The 17,206-nt window shown below is 41.7% G+C and overlaps 1 protein-coding gene across 3 annotated transcripts in view; it reads left to right on the forward strand.

The window, feature by feature from the left end:
• Positions 1-2,411: 2,411 nt before the first annotated feature.
• JPH1 (junctophilin 1) overlaps positions 2,412-17,206 on the forward strand; it is a 96,668-nt gene continuing 81,873 nt past the window's right edge. For all 3 annotated transcript variants that reach the window (XM_074898821.1, XM_074898819.1, XM_074898820.1), the window contains exons 1-2: positions 2,412-2,854; positions 9,384-10,140. In XM_074898821.1, the coding sequence (XP_074754922.1) occupies positions 2,476-2,854; positions 9,384-10,140 (1,136 nt within the window). In that variant the 5' untranslated portion in view covers positions 2,412-2,475. The remainder of the gene's footprint in view (positions 2,855-9,383; positions 10,141-17,206) is intronic.

Genomic DNA, 17,206 nt, shown 5'->3' on the forward strand with positions numbered 1-17,206 from the left:
AAGTGTCACGTAAGGCAATACTGGTCTTACACCTCTGTTGTGCACAGAGCACCTGGAAACACCATGTAAGGCAATACTAGCCCCACAACAGATAAAACCAATGCTCAGCATCTCCAGTTCAACCACAACAACTCATGTACTGCATAAAAACCTGCTCATAGAATAACGTGCAATTATAAGCAGGGGCCTCAATTACTAGTTGAATTGTACACCAATATCAGCTATAGGCATGCTGACTTCCAACTGGCAGTTCCCCACACCCATATAAACCATTTCACTCTTCTGAAATTCTGTTAAAACACAACAGGACTTTATCTTGTGTCAGACGAAATAGAAAAGAGACACTGACGAGAGTGAAAATAGCAAACTACTCAAAGCACATGTGCCATCATCACTATTGTTTCCCATCTTTTTCTTAAGAAATTCAAGACGTGTAGGGCATAAAACCTGATTGGCTCAAGAAATGCTCAGAAGATACTGAACCGCATCTTCAGCAGTCCCACCTACTGGACCCTTTTCCGACTTCTCCTCCATTCTTGGCAATGGCTTTCCACAAAAGCTCACATGGCAGTGAAGGTCTCAAGTCCTTAACTTCCGTGCACTATACAGCCTTGTCCGAAGAACCATGAAAGACTGCATAATGTCTGTGCTATACAAACAACATTCTTGTCTGGTTTTCTACACTCCAAAACTATGGAACAAAATTCCCAGAGCACCAAGGGTCATCAAAAACTTCCCCGTCTTCTCATGGACAAGGCACAAGCCTTTGATCTTGTCTTTTTCTCTTTGGATGCAATGCATGTGTCCAAACACATGCAGAGTATTCTACCTACACGTGCTCAGGCAGAACTAGAAAATCCCAAAGCCCCTTACTGGAACAGAAACAAGGCTTTATAGTGCACATTTCCTCTGATAAGAGAGGAGACAACAGGGCCATGTATCAGTTATGGCACTCAACTCTCTTCTGGAAAGAACAGATACTTTGGCACTGAACTGTGTGAACATGGCATAAAAATGTACATAGAACAATCGCCTGTGAAGCACAAAACATGAAAATTTATCCAAGTTAAATGGGTATGTTTAGTATAGGCGATATTTTACTTTCATTTAGGTTTAAGTCAAAACTGCTTATAACTAGGTTGAATTTGGCATAAATTTCTGAAGCTTAACTGTTTCAACTTCTCACGGTTTGTGTTCAAATCTTTAATTTGCAATTAAGTTTCTGCTTCTACTCACCGCTATCAATATAGCCACTGCTATTTCCCCACTTTTCCAAATCAGCTGTGTCCAGATAGTACCACTCCTCACAACTGGTAAGTATGATTTATGCTCTGTACAAAATCCCCATTGAAGAGGAACATTTTCTTTGAGAATTTCTTCCAGTCCTGGTCCACAACTGCGTGAGAACAAAAAGCTAAGATGCCCTATGACTACAGCTTTCAATCCCTTCTCCGCTATTCTCTCTGCTATTCCTATGCCTCCGTGTTTCTCCTGTCATTTGCCCTTATATTTTTATCTGATTATCAAGTATCCGGCAAAGGAGTACTTGGCAGGATTTAGAGCCATTCAGTCACCCCACGGCCATGGGGCCGAAGGCACGGTGAGAGGCTCCTTACCGAGCTCCCAGCACCGCTGTCCTTGACGGGCCCTGACACCACTCACCTTCCTGGCGCCCCCCCGTTTCCCCACCCGCGGGACTGCTGCTTCGCCCCTCCGGGGAGGTGGGCTCCGACCACGGTTTGGAAAAGGGACAAAACACAACTCGGGCGTGCCCTGCAGCAGCAACTCGAGATTAAAACTGGTCTTAAAGCTCAGAGAAAGCGAAAACAGAAACTAAAACATCGGCAGGAGCCACTTGGAAGCGCTCTCTTTCCGCCTACTTGTTGCACGTGCTGGCAGGTGCAGCCGCCGCCGCCCGTCCGGGAACACGGGGCAGGGGCAGCGCTGAGCCACGGCCCGGCCGGAGCACGGAGCCGCCCGCCCGCCCGCCGCGGCCGGGCCCCGCCGCCACCCGGGTCCCACACACGCCGCGGGCACCCCGGCGCGGTTTGCGCGCGCCCCGGCCTTACCCCGCCCCGAGACACGCGCGTCCCCGAGCGCTGGGGGACACACGGAGACTCCCCCCGGGGGACGCCCGCCGCGCCCGGGGACCGAGCCCGCCGACGAGCGACGGCGGGCGCAGCCCCCAGCCGGCCCACGGGGCGCGCCCCGGCCCCCCGCGGCGGCGGCGGCCCCGGCCGGGGGCGGTGCCGGTGCCGGGCGGGGGGCGGAGGGGCGGGCAGGGAGGAGCGGGGGGCGGGCGCCGCTTGCCGCCGCGGGGCTGCGGCTGGGCTGGGCGCGGGCGGGCGGCCGGCGGAGTGCTCGCAGTCGCGGGGAGCGCCGGGGCGGGCGGGAAGGGAAGGCAGGGCAGGGCAGGGCAGGAAGGCGGGCGGGAGGCAGGCAGGCGGCGGCGCCGCGCTCGCCCCGCTGCCCTGGATGACGGGCGGCCGGTTCGACTTCGACGATGGCGGCACCTACTGCGGCGGCTGGGAGGACGGGAAAGCCCACGGGCACGGCATCTGCACCGGGCCCAAGGGGCAGGGCGAGTACGCCGGCTCCTGGTCCCACGGCTTCGAGGTGGCGGGCGGCTACACCTGGCCCAGCGGCAACACCTACCAGGGCTACTGGGCGCAGGGCAAGCGCCACGGGCTGGGCGTGGAGACGAAGGGCAGGTGGATGTACCGCGGCGAGTGGTCCCACGGCTTCAAGGGGCGCTACGGGGTGCGGCAGAGCCTCAGCACGCCGGCCCGCTACGAGGGCACCTGGAGCAACGGGCTGCAGGACGGATACGGCGTCGAGACCTACGGGGACGGAGGTGGGCGCCGGCAGGGGGCGCCCCGCGCGCGGCGGCGCCGGGGGGCGGGCGGGGGGGGCGCGCCTGCGTGGGCGCGCGCGCCGCGGGCAGGGCCCCTCCCCCCCAGCCCAGCCGCCGCCCTCACACCGGCCCCGGGCCCGGCGGCCCCGCAGCGCGGCGGGGGCTCCCCGCCCCCCGCTGCCCGCGCCCCCGCGCCGCTCTCGGGCGAGGACGCGTTCCCCGGCGGTCGGCCTCGCCGCCCCGCAGGCCCCGCTGGCGGCCGGGGAGCGCCACAGGTGCCCGGCGCCCGCCCCGCCCCGGGCAGGGCCAGCGGGAACGTCCGCCGCGGGCCGCGCTCGTCGCTTTCTCCCGGACAGCTGGTAGAAATCCCCATTACGACCGCCTGCAGACAGCTTGCCTTTCTCTGCTCAGGCGGCTGCCGGGCTCCCCGCCCGCGATAACGATAGCCGGGGCCGGCCGCGCTTGTCTCGGAGAGAGAGAGAGAGAGCTGGCGAGCTCGCCGCCTCCCTCCCTTGGCACTGTTTTCCTGGCGAAAGGCAAGAACTTCATAAGCGAGCCCTTGTGCCGTGTTACTTTGCTAGCAGGGCAGCTTTATACACTCGGTACGCTCGGCTTGTAAACAGGACGCTGAAGGTAATGAAGTGAGGCGCAACTTCCATAAAATCAATGAAACTTAGGTCCACCCTCACGTCGTAACTCATATTTTATTAAAATACGGTATAGTTAAACACGCTGCTCTAAGTACAGGCTGTGTTGTGAAATTACACAGGCCTGCCTCTCGCACCTTTCACCGCAGAAAAGCAAATGTTCCTAGGGCTGAGCTCCGGTAGGCGGGCAGGGGATTGGGCAGTCTGCCCTCCTCTTCAATCAGGAGCAGTCGAGGAGTCAAGGTTCGGTAAGGTCACTTAGGGCTGGAGCTTATGTGGTCAGTTATGGTTACTGTATCTCTGTCATTTTATGCTCTGCGTGACAAATAAGCCCGATGCTTCTTTAATTCGTTCTTGTCTGCTGTAATGTCACTGGCATCAGTGGAAGTGATGGTTGTGCCACCTGCAGCTTCTGCAGAGTTGCTCTTGGTTTGCTCCATTGTAACGCGAAAAACTGGTCTCAGTTTTAGGAATAGAGAGTTGCTGGGGTTTTTTTGCAGAAATGCTACTCGCTTTAGCTATGAGCAACATGCTTAGGTAACATGCAAGAAATAGAATATACCAAAATCAGAGGTAGTGTTCACATGATGCGACTAAAGGACTAACCCATATATCAGATATCTTGACTGATGCTGTTGCTGGTTTCTTCAAGGAATCTTAGTAAGAGATTTGTGGTCAAACTTTAAGAATCATGTCAGAGAATAGGTATTTTTGTATTAAGCAGAAGTCACCTTTACAGTTGGGGTCCTTTTATTATTTTCCCCATCTGAAATACAAAATGTAATGAGTTGGGGAAGATTAATTTCCTTCAGAAAATTAAATGTACCATGGTTTTTGTACCTTGAACTCTTTTAATCCCCTTGTTTATACATATTTGTAGCTGTCTTAAAATTGGTTCCTGGTGTGGAAAGTTCTGATGCTCAAAGTCAGCCAAAGTATGTGTTTGGGTGTTTAAAAAACAAAAAACCAAAATGTGAAAGAGATCAGAATTTTAGTTTCACGACACAATAGACTTCAATTTTTATTATATTTGTTTTGGGTAGAAAATTAGAAGCTGAAGAACAGCTGAATTTGTGGTGGCCTTTTTTTTATTTCTTTCTTTTTAGAAGATAAATTGCCATTCCAATACATTTTCTACAAGTGATTTTTCTCAGACTAAAGTTCCTTTTATCTTTTTTTTTTCTTTAGGTTTCTTGTGGAATTTTAAAAATCTCAATATAATATTGATACTTGGAGGTAAATTCTCTAAATTTTGAGACTTAGACACCAGAGGAAATCCTTTGTCCAAAACAGTATATGAAGTGTGCAGTTCACACTCCCAAGATTTTTAGCCCTAGTAACCGAGATCTGTTACCATGGCCCCAGTCTTCTACGTGTTGCAGTTCATATGAACAGAGGGTGTGAGGTCCCATTGATTTTCGTGAAAGTACTCCTGAATGAAGCAAAGCAGTACGTCATAGATGTTTGCAGATGTGTTTTTGTTTGCATGCTCTGGGAACAATACCCGTATTTGTACACCAGAAGAATGTCTGAAATGTTTTTACAAGGAAACCAGATTTACATATGTGTCTTTAACATACTGTGAAATATTTGAAGGAAAGCTCTTCCTTTATTATGACCTGAGAATACCAGCATAGGGAAATAACTGTTAAGACTATGCCAACTGCCAGTTTGTTTTCAAACTCGCTAAACACCAGGCCTCTTTGCTGCTATTTTTTTTCTTCTTTTTTTTTTCTTTCCCCAATATGTTGTTTTAAAATGTATTGGTGGTATTAGGAGATGTAGTTGAGAGAGGGAAAAGGAACATAAGCCTTGACAGTGTTCCTCAGGGTTTCTGCGCACAACACTTTGCACGACATGAGTAATATATGTCATGCTGTGTTTAAATGCTTGAAATTGTCACTCAAGTCAAATCTCTGAGGAAAACATCGTGAATTATAAACCATGATCCTCCATTCACTGCATGTGCTTATGCTGGGCCTTCAAGTGGCCTGTCAGGTTGTTCCCTACAACAGTCTAGACTCTGGTGCTTCCTTTAAACTCCCTAGATTTTGTTGAATCTGTGTGAATCTGCAAGCCTACCGGAGCATTTTTTATGGAGGTACTAAGGCCAGATTTGAAACTTCAGTATGTGTAAATTAGTTAGCACCTTACAGTCCTGCCAACAATAGCAATAACAGGCATCGTGCTGTAAGGTTGTGCATTATCATTCCACAGAGGTCAGTGGCAAATGCATCCTAAGCAAAGGTCATCTCTAGTACATATGGTTGTTGATTTCTAAGTAGTCTTCTTTCTAGGTGTGTGCTTATCTCACACTTGAGTCTGAAAAGCACGCAAACATTGTGATGTAACAACTAATTTGTTAAGCCACAGAAGATGTAAGTAAAGGATAAGAGCAAGTGGAGTAGTGAAACAGGTCCTTGGCCTCTCCGTTTTTTCACACAGCATAGTTTAGTATTTTAGCCGCAAGTAGACAATGACATTTACAGCTCTAAGATATACTGAGGTGTTTTTGGGAGGGATGGCACAATGTAACTCTAAGGAGACAGGTTATGAAAGTGTACATTACAGCAAGTTGCCAACAAAAACAAAAGGGAAAAATATACTTTCCAATAGCTCTCAGGCTCTAAATATGGACGCCTTTTCAAGGGAACCAATTAAACACCAGGCGGATGGTCAGTAGAAGTTGTGGCTGAATGCTTCTTCAGTTACAAAAGATACCAAGCCTAGCTTTTGGTAAATTAATGCTGAACAATGTTATTGTTTTATGGCCAAATACAGTTTTAAATTAACTTGGTAGTTACAGTCTTAATTAAAATTTTAACAGTTGACCCTTGCAGGAACTGCTTTGAACAGTTAGCTATAGTATAAGGTGAAGCAGGATAAGGTGTGCTTATTGATACATCATTCATATTTATATCTATATATATAGGTAAATACTGCATACTTTTGTATCTTCATATATGGGAAAAGCTTTTTTATCATGTCTTATGTCATATGCTGTAGTATTTAATTATACTGAAATATTAACATACCTTATCTTGTTCATTTAAAGTTTTCTAAAATTTCTTTTGTTGAAGAAGATGATCCAGTTAAGACTGATATCAGCAGTCAAATTACTGTACAAGTCTCTTGTATCTGCATTCTGGACACTGCCCTCCATATGCCATTAAAATATTTTTCCTTTAAAATGTAAGTTGAAAAATCAAAGAAAATGAGTCTGCTTTCTAGCACTTAGATCAGAAGCCCTTCCCTTAATGGATTTGTAATGATAGAAGAGATAGTTGTTACCTGCAAGACTGCACAAAATTCCAACTGAATATCTTTTGATACTTTCTAAGGACCAATTTAGTATGAGTCTTCCATTTTCTCATTGACTATTTTCTCTTTAGAAGAAGCTGGCATTGGTTTTATTTGCCCAGTAGAAAGAACAATCAGACAAGTGAGTAGGCAGCACATCAATTGTCCTTGTTTTAGTGCCCGTATGGGCAACAGCGACCACTTCCAGTGCTTTCTAGAGAGCAGAGAAAAGCACAAGTCCTAATGAGTTAAGTATTTTTGAGCTTTCCATGTTTATTAATTAAACCAAAATATTGGTAGGAGAAAAGGCTGACCTTGTGTACTTTTATAATATTCCATACTGAAAAAAGTTGATTCTGCTTTGAGTCTGACACTCAAATAGCATAATTATGAGTTGCTGCTGTAATGTAATATTGTGGTATAATCAAAATTAGAATTAGATTTATTATTTTTAAATGAGATTAACTGGTGCAAAATGTTAGACAGATTGTTGTATGTAGCAGTAAGTATATGTAGCCAGATTCTTAGCTCTAGCATATCGTTACGATACTAGGGGGATCCCAGATATAATTATGGACAAAATGTAGTTATTTATGCTCATAAAATATTAATATATTTCTGGGAAACGTCTGTTTAATAAAGAAAAAAATTACAATGTGTTTGTATTTTTGCAGTATTTACGGAATACGTCATACCAGTGCTTTGTGCTCATGTTTCTATTTGTTCTTCTCCATATGCTGAGTTTTTTAAAATAATCATGTTTCTAGATTCAGCACCCTTACAACCAGTGCAGCAGTAGGTATCCAGGATACAGAGAATGAGAAAGAAACTAAGAAAGTTGTTTGTTTGTGTCAGCAGCCATCTGTTAAAAGAAAAACCTTCCACTTGGTAGAATTTTCTACCAATGCAAATAGTTATGTTGTGGAACCTATCTAGTATTTTATAATAAAGAAAGCACACTTGGCAAATTTAATTGCATGTAAACATTGAAATATAACTCAGCAGAAGAGGTAATACAGTAAAGCAGTAATTGATAGATAATTGACACGTATGTGACCAAAATAGTATGCTTACACAGAGGAGATCAAATCTCAGAGCAAATGAATCTGTAAGCTACATCTGAAACTGCAGGTGTTTCACAAATATTTTCACAGAAATTTAGTCAATCACCGAATTTGACATTTGATATTTAGTTCTCTGAAGAATAGTTTTTAATAGGCGCTCCAATTAAAGCAGATCAAAATCGAAGAAAGGTATTTTAAAGATTGCTTATTCATTCCTCTGTAAGAATATTCAGACTCAAAATATCTTTTTTAAAAAAAAAAAAAGAAGCAGCGCTAGGTGGGCGAGAGAGTTAATTTTGAGGAGCTTAAAGCAGTTCAATGGGAATTAGGGTGAAATGAACTTAAAAAGCAAATTATCTTATATTTGCCAGTTGTGGGGTTCCTGGTACCTTCCTTTGGAATATCTGGTACAAATGGCTCTCAGAGACCAGACACTGGAGTACGTATCTGGTCAAAAAGCAAATGCCTTTTGAGAATACATGAAAAAAATCTGCAGTAATAATCTGATAATACTGATTTGTGGCTTAGATACAGTTTTGCATAGATGTCCATGACTTCTCATATCAAATACCATGTTGCTCTTCCTTAGATTGCAGTTTAAAAAAAAAAAAACAAAACCAGTTATGATTGCAACAATGAAATGTGTTTATGATAGAATGGTGTGCAATATTCTGTTTATTACTGCCTTGTCTTACATACTGTAAAACAAATGAAAAGCAAAAAAAGTACTAAAGGATTCATGTTTTTGATGTTTCTGTCACAATGTAATGCAGAATGCAGTGCCATTTTCACAGTACTGGGGATACCAAAGAGTATTGATATCAAGAGTTCATAAAGACTAAAATAATCCCAGGTTTCATTCTTCCATTCAAGTGCATGCAAAAACTTCAAAATATTTAATTTTACACCAGAGGCTTATAACAGTGGATCGGAGGCCCATCTGAAGATCAGACAATTTAGTGGACTGTCAAATATGTCATGACAAGGAGTGATCTGTAGTCACCTTAAACCCAGGATAATGGGACGTTTACTGCTCCTACTTGCTCTTTCTGTGAGCAGCTGGAGGCAAGAGCCATGAGTGTCCGGCTCCCTCTCTCCCCTCCATCCCCGTCTCCCTCCTCAGCTTACTACATATAATGGGACTCTGCTTCTGCTGACCTCTCCACCTTAAAAAAAAATGTTGACAAAGACCTGCTTTAGAAATTTATCTTGACATTTTTTCTCTGGGTAGATCCATTCAAAAAATACTTGCAATTATAGCTACAGTGTTTTAGTTGCCAAAATAAATTACTTCGGCTGGGAAAGTGTAGGATTTGTTAAACAGAAAAATAATTTATAAGAAAAACAAGTAAAGAAGTAGTTATCTGCTGTGTCGTGGACTGTGATTTTTTTTTTTTTTTCTTCATTTTTGTTTACCAGACAGAGCTGACCACATAATATTGCTTGTAGCGTACTGGATGAAGAGTGCTAGGTCTTATACAGCTTCCTAAATTTAATTTCTCCTTATTACTTTAAAAGGTACATACCAGGGGCAATGGACAGGAGGGATGCGACATGGATATGGTGTACGTCAGAGTGTACCCTATGGCATGGCAACTGTGATCCGTTCACCCCTCCGAACGTCTCTAGCTTCTCTTCGAAGTGAGCAGAGCAACGGCACTGTTCTGCATGACGTCACTTCAGACAGTCCAGCTGGAACAAGAGGAGGTTTTGTGCTCAATTTTCACAGTGATCCAGAAGCTATGGGCATTAAGAAAAAAGGAGGCTTGTTCAGAAGAGGATCCCTTCTTGGTAGTATAAAACTTAGAAAATCTGAATCTAGGTCATCGATATCTAGCAAACGGAGCTCTGTCAGGAGTGATGCAGCTATGAGCAGAATTAGTTCTAGTGATGCCAACTCTACAATTAGTTTTGGAGACGGTGACTGTGATTATTGCCCTATGGAAGACCATGTTGATGCCACCACTACAGAAACATATATGGGTGAATGGAAGAATGACAAGCGCAGTGGGTTTGGTATTAGTGAGCGTTCAAATGGTATGAAATATGAAGGAGAATGGCTAAACAACAGGAGGCATGGATATGGATGTACCATGTTTCCAGATGGCACCAAAGAAGAGGGAAAATATAAAAATAACGTTTTGGTCCGTGGAATAAGAAAGCAACTTATACCAATACGAAACACAAAAACTAGAGAAAAGGTGGATAGAGCAATAGAGGGTGCACAGCGAGCAGCTGCCATGGCAAGAACCAAAGTGGAAATTGCAACTTCAAGGTATGTTATTACAAAATATATTTGTTCATCACTGAGTTTTCAGAAAAAAAATTGTGTTACACTGTGTGTGAGCTCTTATTGTTGATTAAAGACTCAAAAAGTGCAGGGGTGTAAATGTTGTCTTTAGTGAGTACTTACCTTTCAGTTTCACATGTGTAACTCCACTGACCATAGTGGCATTACACATAGGAAACCTAGAACTTCTGCTCATTTGTGTAAAGATGTTAATATTGTGTTCCATAATACACTGTGAAAGTAAACTTCCATTCTCATACATTTCTGTTTTCACTCAAGAGCTGCTACATTATGCCTTTAAAACTGTTTGAAATATAAAACCAACAAGGAAACATAGAGAATAGTTTGGGGGATGCGAGGTGAGGGTTGAATATCTTCCCATAAGCATGCTTTAGTTACGCTTAATGTGTTGATTTTTTGGGCAGCATCTGAGACTCACTGAAGTTGCCAGTGTGACACTGAGCATCTTAAGATTCATCTGTCTATCTGAGAGACTGTGATATGAACAGCATAAGAATAATGGTCGAGGCTCTTGTGCTTAGAGGCTGTCGATTCAGTTGCCAGAACAGTATCTGCCAAGACAGTTCTGTAGGAGGACTCCTTCGTTTTTGGAGCATACTTCTGCAGTGTGAATTCATCTGGATCTTATGAATACCACTTCAAATCATGGTGGTTGTCTTCTCCCCCCCCCCTCAAGTTTTCAAGATGGGAGAGAAATATATGGGTATTAATACCAGGGAAAAAATGTCAATTTCACTTTGAATTTCTGACCAACAACAAAGCAGAATTGTTTGAAATGGAATTGTTAAAAATTAAATCAGTATAGACAATTTTAATAGGTTTTACTATTAAGTCTGAGAGCTCTTTAAAAGCTCTTTAATTTTTAATGCCTTCCAGTAAGTGTCTGTGGCAGTTTCTCTGTTGTTGGTTTTAGTTTGTTTCCTCAGGCAGGCTTTTCTTAAAGTATGCTGTGGACCAAAAAAGAGCCCAGAAATGTGCATGAAAGAAAATCTTCATGCTATTTTAGAAAGAGGATGTCACATTACACTTAGAGCTGAACAACTGATTCCTGATTTAGTGTGGTCACTAGTGTGTGCTCAGTGACTATCCTTTTTCTGACAGTCAAAGAATACAGAAAAGACTAAAAACTGCGTAAGTGAGAAAGCTCAAACACGTGGATGGCCCATACCAAAAAACAGTTGAGACACAAACATAAAGAATTTAGCATACTGTTAAAGAATGTTTCTGAGCACTTGTCACCTAAGTAACTAGACATTAGCATATACTCAATTACTTCTATAAATATATGTAAGGCATTATATGACAGCATACCATATTAGCAAAGCAGATCAGTAATAGCTAGCTTTAAGAAATTACTGGATCCCATTCGTGTTCTGTCAGAACATAATACCCCCTAGTTGAGAAAAAATTGAGGTGATGGGATGTGTGGATAGGAGTCGCCATTTTGAGTCCATATAAAGCTATTAAAAAGCTGTAGTCTGAGACCATTAGGTTACAAGGTGCAGTTTACACACTTCTTCTTTAACAAGGAATAACTCTCTGAAGTGTTTTGTTTGCTGTTCCTTCCTTTCAATTTTAGGTGAAGGACAGAGTTCAAATTGCTTCTTTTGAAACAGTCCATGAAAACAATGTTTATTCCTTGAAAAAATGTTTTTGAAAGTGCAACAACAGAAGGCATCGGTTGTGTCTGTGGGCCATTCCTTTGTTTTTTCAGCTGAGAATTTGAAACAGTCCCATGACTACCAGTATGGATAGCAACATTGCAAATTCAGGTTTCCTTTCTTTTAGTAGCCTGGGCACTAACTGGACTGGCACTGAGTCAAAGGCAATGAGACCTGTCACCTCGTCAGGCAACATCAGGTGTAAAGATTATATTGACTTCACTTGTGAGTGCGTGTTGGACTCACCTAGTAAGGATGACATGATCCTTCCCATCTCTCAAGTTTTCAGAACTGCCTTTAGTATCAACGAGTAGGAGCAAGGCCATGGCATTATGTGAACTAAGGGACTGTCATACTGACAGTCAGTGGTGCTGACTGTGTAAGAACCAGATCATCTAGAAGAGCTTTGAGGAAGAAACTTCCACTTCAAACAGCTGCTAAATTCTAGGCTGACCAGATTAGTATGGTTCCAGGATGAAAGAACTTGCTCCTGTCCCACTGAAACTTGAGGACCAGTACTGGTTTGTGACCGCTTTTTTGCCAAACTGATATATTAATAATATATTAATCCTTCAGACAGTGGCATTCCTGCAGTCTTAGGTGAATGTGAGGATGGTGGTCTTGTCCATTTCCTAACAATCACTACTACACAAAAAAGTCCAGGAGGAGTGCCTTTTGCCATTTCTCGAATGTGCATTACAAAGGTGGTTCTGCCCATGTGGCATAACCTCACCACACAGTGGCCTGTAAAACTGTGTTTCAGACCTGACAGATGTCAACAATAGTGTGGGCTTACTGTAGATTTCCATTCCATTAGTGGAAGAACTCGCTAGATAGACCTTTTCTCAACCCAAAAAGCATCAAATATCCAGGTTTCCATTCCAAAGAGCTACAAACCCTGACTTTCAGCTAGATACCTTCCTTTTCAACACAACTTTGAGTTGTATGCTGTTCTTCTTGTATTGTTTATTCCCAAAATGTTTGCTCAGCCAAATGAAACCAGACCATACTCCTTTTCATAGCTCCCTGCTGGTCATGACAGGTTTGGCTGGTGGTTTGACCTGTGACAGATGTCCACACAGTCATCAACAAGACCAACCACTGTTTTGCTTTATATTCCTGATGTCTTTTTATGTCTAAAAGCCCTCCTTAATAATCTGTGTAGTCTTCTTTAACTAAAATGGCAGTTTGATGTACAAAGAAAAATCTCAGAGCTGGGGTAAATAGTGTTTCTCTGAACCTGAATTTACATTGTCTCACCTGACTCAGCCTTTGGGTTTTTGAGGTGTTTGTATTGAGGTGTTTTAGACAGCATTTCTCAAAAGATGTCAGATCACAGAACCATGTGATGTATATGAAAGTTGCTGTATCAGGGAAATAGTTACTGGCCTCTGCTACACAGATATATATCCAAAACAGATTATAAATTAACAGTGAATAAAAATGCTTTTAAAATGATAGTACAGCCAAAGAGTCTCGATTGTGTAGTTTTACTAGCTGTATTTAAGACAAAATATTAAGGCATAAATATAAAAATCCCAGAATTTGAGGAATTTCAGAAAAATGTTCAATAATTTTTCCCTTTTAAAATGTTAAAAGGTTGGTGGTGTTTTTTTAATCATTGTTTTAGGCAGTAATTAGGTCAAATTAGTCTTTAACCCATTTGTGCTAAAAGCAGACAGGTTTACTCTATATGCCCTTTTTAGGTCTTGGTGTCTAAAAGGAAAAGATGCCTTCTAGAAATTTTTAATAAATTCTTTTCTATGTTACTTCAAGCACATATGCAGTGCAGCAAATGCTGGAAGATGTACATTTCGAAGAGCCTTTTGGAAGATGTTTAAAAGCCCCAAATGTCTATTTAACCAAGAGTCAAATAGAAACTTATTTTGAGGATATCAAATACTTCTCACTGTAGGGATTTTGAACCTTTATTCGTCGCTGTCATGTCTTACTCAAAGGAGGTATCCCTCTGCAGTTCAATACGAACTGGAATTAGAGCACTTCTTTCCTAGTATGAAAATCACTTAAGCTCTTATTTAGAGTACCTGTTTAGTCTATTATATTAACTTTGCCTCAATCAATATTTACTATGGTATAAACTGTAACATTTTTTGAATGAATATTCAGAGTTTGAACATAAACTTAGCTTCTAATACTCAGTATCACTGGGTTTTTTTAAATGTATCAGTCCTGTAAGTAAATGTAGCACTGGAAGCAGAAGGAATGATATTTGTTTAGGTACAACCCTGGGTATACCAGATTTTTTGTAGAAAAGTCAATATTATGGGTTCAGAATTGAGCTCTTGGAGCTAGGCATTTTTTGGTTTTCTCCTTTCAGATTTTTTTCTAGCTAATGCTCAACTAGAAATTCTCTTTAAGTCTTGACTTTCTGAGGAAAAAATCTGTGTAAAGACACAGAGGGACAAGATAAAAGTACAGTAAGAAATACTATCAGAAGATAGTGTGTGGAGGAAAAGGGGAAAAGTAATCAAAAGAAAAAATATTTTCATGTTGATATTTTTCTTATACTCCATTGATCTTTCAGGTCATAAAACAAGCAAGTTAAAGAATTGTATTGTCTTATTTTATTCTCTTTTCCACAGAAGCTAAATACTTTTAATTACTCCAAAGTTATGAGTGAGTTTTAAGTAAGGTATACTGTCATAATATGCTGTGAGAATTTTTGACCACCTTAAAAACAGATTTGTAGTGAGTTTTCATTACAGGAACACCTGAGGTTTGGTGAAGGATAATGGTTCCTTTGTGTTAGGCACTGCACAAACAAATTACCCTGTTACCTTATTACCTTGCAGCCTGGGAAAATGGCAGTACCCAACAAACAGAAAGAAACTGGCAAAAGACTGAAAGGACCTAAGATCAAGATAACAGTAAAATTAATATCTTGCAACTAATAACGTAAAGCAGTTCCTTCTCGTTAATTAGCTCTGTGTGCTAAGATAGCGGTGACTCGCAAGCTTCTAGGCAGGAAAACCTTCTAAGGGGAGCGCTGAAAACGGATTAACTAGTGTCTTTTCTGCAGCCATTTCCTTTTCAGAGTAGCTTTTTTGGACAGCTCAATTTTATATTAAACATTTGTGTCCAGCTTCAGCCTTTTTTTTTTTTTTTTTTTTTTTTTTTAGTAGAAACTATTGAAACTCTGGTTGTGATGCTGTGTCATGAGCAGCCTGCTTTGTTCTGTGCAGTTGCGAAGGAGCCTCCAGTTTGTGAAGGGGCCGCAGGAGGAAGGTGCAGGAGGATTGACTTGGTAGCGGTGACCCAGTACAACAATTTTGATTTCATTTGGGAGTCCGCTGCCACACCCTGAACTTTCTTGGGTCCCTGCTCTCCCTTGCTGTCATAGTGGCCTCCTGGAACCAGTAGCTGGCTTGTGAAATGTTCAACACTGAGGATGGTTTAGAGTGGTCTGATTTACCCTGAGGACAGGTCTGGTGCTGCCCCAGTCTGGGCCTGGGTGCTTAGCGTGGGCTTCAAGTAACTGGGCAGCACCTGCTTCTGAGCAGTGCAGCTCTGGTGTCTGCCCTAGGGCACGAGTGTTCACAGTACAGCGTTTAGATAAGAAAACAGTGCTTATATTTTTTCATAACCTTAATTCAGAGTAAGTGAATAATAAGATAAGAAAACAGTGCTTATATTTTTTCATAACCTTAATTCAGAGTAAGTTTTGCTGTGCTGCATTTCGTGGGTTTATGTAGAGTGTGTGGCACAGTCTGGAAGGAGTAATGAACAGTTTAGTAGCCAGTTGCTTTGTTGCGTTCATTGCCGTGTGTGACCAGTGCTCTCAACTTGACCTGAATAAATGTGATTTCTAGGGAGAGCTGGAATTATATCCGTGTGGTAGTATAGTTTGTGTCCACACTAGATGGCAATTGCCAATCATTCCAAACGGCACTAAATTCTGTGCACCACACACAGCTTTTCATGATGGATTTAGCTGACTCTACCAATCTCACTTTACTCTAGAAACTAAACTGGACACTTGCAAGACTAGTGCTTCACATGTCTTTGAGATGCTTTACTTATTATAGCTGAAATATGAACATTGTATTTAGGAACAGGATCCAACAAATACCAAAGGTATTTATATAAGACTGCTTGCTTTAATACGAAGAGCTGCCTTAGGTTGAAAACAAAAACAGTTTTAATCATTTTACTACATAGTCTATTTGAAGATAACAAATAAAATGCTGTGGTAAAACTTAAAATAAGTCTTCAGCTACTACAGATAGTGATTTTAATGTTAATTTTGCATTCTTTAGAGGAAACCATATGTTCCTTGAATGCTGTGGGAGTTATACCACCAACTTCAGTGGGGCACATTTTCACTCAGATTTCACAAACAACTTGTTGGTAAAAGAATATAGTCTTGGACTCTTCCTCTGTTATTTGCTGGGGAATGAATAGTACATCTGTTTGAAATATACAAATAGTATAAACATTGCTACACAGATTTGATTTCTTAATATTTAATGCAGTAAGATTACGTGGCTGAAAATAGGCAAAATTACTCCTGTACTATCCCTCATATGGAAATTAAGAAAGCCTCAACTATTTAACTTTTTCATCAGATTACCTATATCCAAATACACCTACCTACAGCCGTAAGTCTGAACAGGGATTATTTTTTTATTTTTTTTTTTTAAAAGGTGGGTTTGGAGTATAGCAAATCTTACTTTGCATTTGTATTGGACATAGTATTGGTATCCCAGAGTTGCTTTTCTAACTTGTTGGAGATAGCTAATACAAGATTGAAAATATTCTCTGCTTTCAAAACATAAATGAACCAACGCTGTACCACTGTTTTTTAAATAACTATCTAAGAAAGCCTTTTTTTAATAGGCAGACCTTTTTGAAATGTTCAGATAAGGATTTTTTGCCCAGTTTTTAGGAGCTGAATCGTTACAGTGGCATCCCAGCAGGTGTATGTGCAAATGCTAATGATTTTTTTGGATGATACTAAGATACACTAGCAAAAGACTAATTTTTTTTTTTTTTTTGTAGCCAAAGAAGATGAGCTGTTATGCAGATTCTTGCCTTAGTTTTTACACAACATCTCCTTTTTGATCTGTATTACAACAGTTGTTCAAAAGCTAAGCCACAAACAGCATCTGTCTCTGCTGACTTTCAAGAGAGTTTCTGTGATGGAAATAAATCTCCATTTCAAAAACAATCTGGATTGTTTGTACTGCTTAGACACATATGAACCCTAGTGTAAAACTATTGGACTTATGTTACTGACTGTTATAAAAATATTCTCAAACCCCCCCAAAAATTTATATTTCTGCTGTATTTAGTACAACTACATACATATGACTAGTAGCACTACTCAGGGCCTGAATAATTTACTTGGT

Source organism: Athene noctua, chromosome 2, assembly GCF_965140245.1.
Source record: "Athene noctua chromosome 2, bAthNoc1.hap1.1, whole genome shotgun sequence".
Taxonomy (NCBI): domain Eukaryota; kingdom Metazoa; phylum Chordata; class Aves; order Strigiformes; family Strigidae; genus Athene; species Athene noctua.